General features: G+C 37.2%; 1 protein-coding gene across 1 annotated transcript; it reads right to left on the reverse strand.

Moving 5' to 3' along the window:
- Positions 1-1,025: 1,025 nt before the first annotated feature.
- LOC147531585 (uncharacterized) lies at positions 1,026-2,294 on the reverse strand. The gene is made up of 3 exons (XM_086649597.1): positions 2,253-2,294; positions 2,077-2,167; positions 1,026-2,003 (listed from the first exon to the last, which is right to left on the reverse strand). The coding sequence occupies exons 1-3, from the start codon at positions 2,255-2,257 to the stop codon at positions 1,164-1,166; spliced, it is 936 nt and encodes a 311-aa protein (XP_086505723.1). The 5' UTR covers positions 2,258-2,294; the 3' UTR covers positions 1,026-1,163.
- Positions 2,295-4,029: the final 1,735 nt, after the last annotated feature.

Genomic DNA, 4,029 nt, shown 5'->3' on the forward strand with positions numbered 1-4,029 from the left:
CAATTGGTAAGTTTTATTTTTTCTGCCATTTTTGACCCAAATACTAACATTATGCACAAACAGATGTACCAATGCCTAATTTATACTTAATTTTCAAATATGTCAATTGTGTGATCAAGCTTCACATTCTGCAATTTCCTGTTGTTGGATGTACTCTAAGTGCTCCAAGAGAGGATGCCCTGGTATTAGAATGCTATTGCAATTTGAAGGAACACTTGTTAAGGGAAAAAAAATACCTAAAATGTCAATTTCCTTCATGTGATGGATTCCAATGGTTGGATGAAGCTCTTGCAAATGCAAATGGGTCATCTTCATTCTCAAAATGCTACTATTGTGGTGATGATGATCATAAAGCAAGAGACTGCCCATGGGATGGATGCCCATGTCCTAAACAACAATGCAAGGGTATAATGCATGTAGGGATATCACATTCACATGAAAATGAAGGGAAAAAGTTTGTGAGATGTGAAAAGTGTGAAAAGTTTGAGTGGTTGGCAGATGCAATTGCCAAACATGAGGCAACCACCAAGCAACAATCCTTGTTGAGAGGGAAAGGCATGCAAACACCAAGTCTACATATGGATGAATTATGTGAGGAATTTATGAACAAGTCAAAGATGCCCAAGTGCTGCTACTGTAACTCATTTGAACATCATGGTAGTAATTGTCATATTTTGCTTACTAGATGTGTTAGAAATTCATGTAATGCAGAAATGAAACTAGGAACTAGTGGCAGAGCTCATAGCTATGGAAAGAAGTTTTTTTCATGCACTAAACCATCATGCTCAGGATTTATGTGGCTTGAAGATGTATTGAAAAATCAAAACAAATGAATATGTTATGAACTACAATATGAAAATGTATTCAAAAGTTCTAACATCAATATTACTTCAAAAGTTCTAACATCAATATCAAAATGCATTCAAAAGTTCTAACATCAATATTACTTCAAAAGTGATAACATCAATATCAAAATCCATTCAAAAGTTATAACATCAATATCAAAATGCATTGAAAAATTATAACATCAACATCCATTGAAAATACTAACATGAAAGAAACCATTGTGACCATAGTAACATAACATCCCATTTCAAAAAGCAACCATCAAGAAACCATTAACTACACAAAATACTTAGGCAAGTTTTGGAGTACATACCCATTTAGTCAGAGTCAATGACAAATGTCTTCCCATTCAGAGCAGGATTACTTCTGAAACCAATTCTTCCACTTCTGCGCACAGGAGCCAACTTTTGCTTTTTGTGTTGATTCCCTTGTGATATCTGTGATTGTTGTGTGATCTGAGACTCTTGAGTTGTCTGGGTGAAGGTTTGAGATGGTTCAACTGAATCAATAGCATTACCTCTACCAACTGATCCACTGCCCCTACTCAAACCAACTGAACCAACTCCCCTTCCTCTACTCAAACCAACTGAACCAACTCCCCTTCCCCTACTCAAACCAACTGAACCAACTCCCCTTCCTTGAACCACTCCCCTTCCTCTACTCAATCCAACTGAACCACTGCCCCTACCCATCTCAACTGAACCACTGCCCCTACCCATCTCAACTGAACCACTGCCCCTACCCATCTCAACTGAACCACTGCCCCTACTCATCTCAACTGGACCACTGCCCCTACCCATCTCAAATGGACCACTGCCACTACCAATCCCAACTGAACCAACTCCTCTACTCAAACCTCTGCCACTGCCCCTACTTAAACCTCTACCACTGCCCCTTCCTCTGCCACTAGATTCACCATTAACTTGTCTAGTCTGATTCCTTATATGTGGGCCTTCATATGGACCAGTTCCAGCAGCTGAAACTGTATTAGCTGGTGCACCTTTGCAAGTACTCCTGTTGTGACCATATTCTTTACACTTTCCACACATTTTCCTATCTCTTACAACTCCATTTTGCTCATCTCTGTCTCTTCTTCTCTGAGTTCTTGGTCTTCCTGCTGGTCTTACAAGGGGTGGTGGTTTCACATTGTATGTTGGCTACATAAGTAACCTTAAAGTGAGTACACAATAGAGTAAGAGTTATAACATAAGATAAGATGCAAATGATTACCTCTCCCCATTCTGATGTATGGTTTAATGGTTCAATGTGATCCTGGTAGCTTCTCCTGTATGCACTCACTGTGTGTGATTGATCCACATACCTGTCAAAACAAGAAACAACATATTAAGAACAACCACTAAGTCTATATAACATAAGTAACAATGATATTATAAATTCAAACTTACTTCATAACATTAGAAAGACCATAATTTGGAAGAATCACTGCAATAGCATGTGAAGGAGTTGAAGGAGATGTCCTTCGACCAAGGTGACAATGCGAACAATTTGTCGGATAGGACAATTGATGTGGAAGATCATCAAGTCCGATTGATTTAGGGATCGTAGAGTTGTAGCTAGAGACCAACTACGATCGTCGAATTACGAAGTAATTCGCGGCTAACTTCGATCGGATCCTACAACGGGTTACACATAAGAGTGACAAATTGATCTAGGATATGACTAGTGGGAGTGAGATATAATCATGGGAGTGTCCCATAAACATATCTCATAGGCCTAAAAAGGAATTAGGCAAAGATAGTACAAAAAGGCCAAAAACAGGGTTTTTGGGCCTAGACCGGTTCGGGTACTTCTAGGACTCGGATTGGGCTGAATTTTGGAGAGTTAGTTGCTGATATAATAAACATTATATCTGCCAATTTTCGTGGTGTTTGGGCACCTCCTCCTTAGGGAATTGAGAAAATACCAATAGTTGCTATTTTCGACTATTTCCCTAAATCTTATTCTAAAGGGTGTTTTAGGAAACCTAAAAGGAGGTAGATTCTTATTAGGGTTCTATATAAACACTCTTAGGGCAGAGAATAAGGGGCGGAATTTCTCTCTAAGCTTTCTTACTCTACCACATCAAGTAGAGAGGAGAAAGTGAGCTAATTCCCATTACTATCTATCTAGTCAAGAAGAAAGGAGTTCTTCTTCCAACCACCATTGGTGTGCTAGCTATACAACAAGGTGGGAGATCAAATTGATTGCTCGTGTCCCAAGTAGAGGAGCTACACTTGAAGTTCTTGGTCTTCTTCAATCAATTCAACTAGTTCGAGGGAAAGGCGATTAAGGTAATCTACTATCTCCATTAGATTAATTACTAGTTTTGCATGTGATCCTAGGAATACTAGTGTAGACATTAGATGTCATATTTCCGCTATAAACACTAGTAGAAGGGTATAAATCCTTACAGTGGCGTCAGAGCCTCTTGCCATTAACTAGTTTTTGCTAAGAATCGAACTAATTAATATGCTTAATAGTTTGAAAATTGAGTTTATAAAAGTATTTTAAACTCATAATTTGATGGGATTCAATAAATTTTCAAATTGAGAATCAAATTGATGATTAAAAGTGTTTTAAAAGACTCAATTTCATTGAATTTCAAACTAATCCATGCTTGATTATGTTGATAGTTATATTTAAAAAGATTTTAAACATAAAATTTGATTAATTTTGAATTGGATTCAAAGATTTTTCAAAATTGATTTCAAAATTGTTCTTTGACAAAATTTCAAAAACCTAGATTTTGATCCAAAATTGGTTTTGATTAAGAGTTGTTTTTTTTTAAATTTTGGAAACTTTTGAAAAACAAAGATTTGGAATTTTAGAAGTGTTCTAAAAAGAGTAGTTTTGAGTTTGGGAAACTCTCAAAACAAATTTGGAAAAATTTAAAAAGTTTCTAAAAGTTTTGAAAAATTTTAGAAGTGTTCTAAAAGGAATTTCAAAAATTTAAGAAAAGTTTTAAAATTGGAAAATAGCAACTTAAAGTTGCATAAGAAAATTTTTTTTTTTTTCTTTTTGGAAACTAGGGTTTTGAAAAACCCTAGTGTCCGGCCAGGAAGCTTCCTGGCCGGACCAGAAGCTCCTGGATGCGTCCTCTGGACGCGTCCAGAGCAGCTGCTGAGACGCGTCTTGAAGACGCGACCAGCAGCTGCGACAGAAGCTTCTGGACGCGTCTTGAAG

The sequence above is a fragment of the Eschscholzia californica genome, unplaced genomic scaffold (genome assembly GCF_041429995.1).
Source record: "Eschscholzia californica isolate CP2 unplaced genomic scaffold, dmEscCali1.0.p SCAF_6, whole genome shotgun sequence".
NCBI lineage: Eukaryota > Viridiplantae > Streptophyta > Magnoliopsida > Ranunculales > Papaveraceae > Eschscholzia > Eschscholzia californica.

Bases quoted from the DNA above. Each gene is read 5' to 3' on its own strand.
- LOC147531585 (XM_086649597.1), bottom strand. The intron at 2,004-2,076 runs GTAATCATTTGC...TTACTTATGTAG, and splicing joins ATACATCAGAATGGGGAGAG to CCAACATACAATGTGAAACC.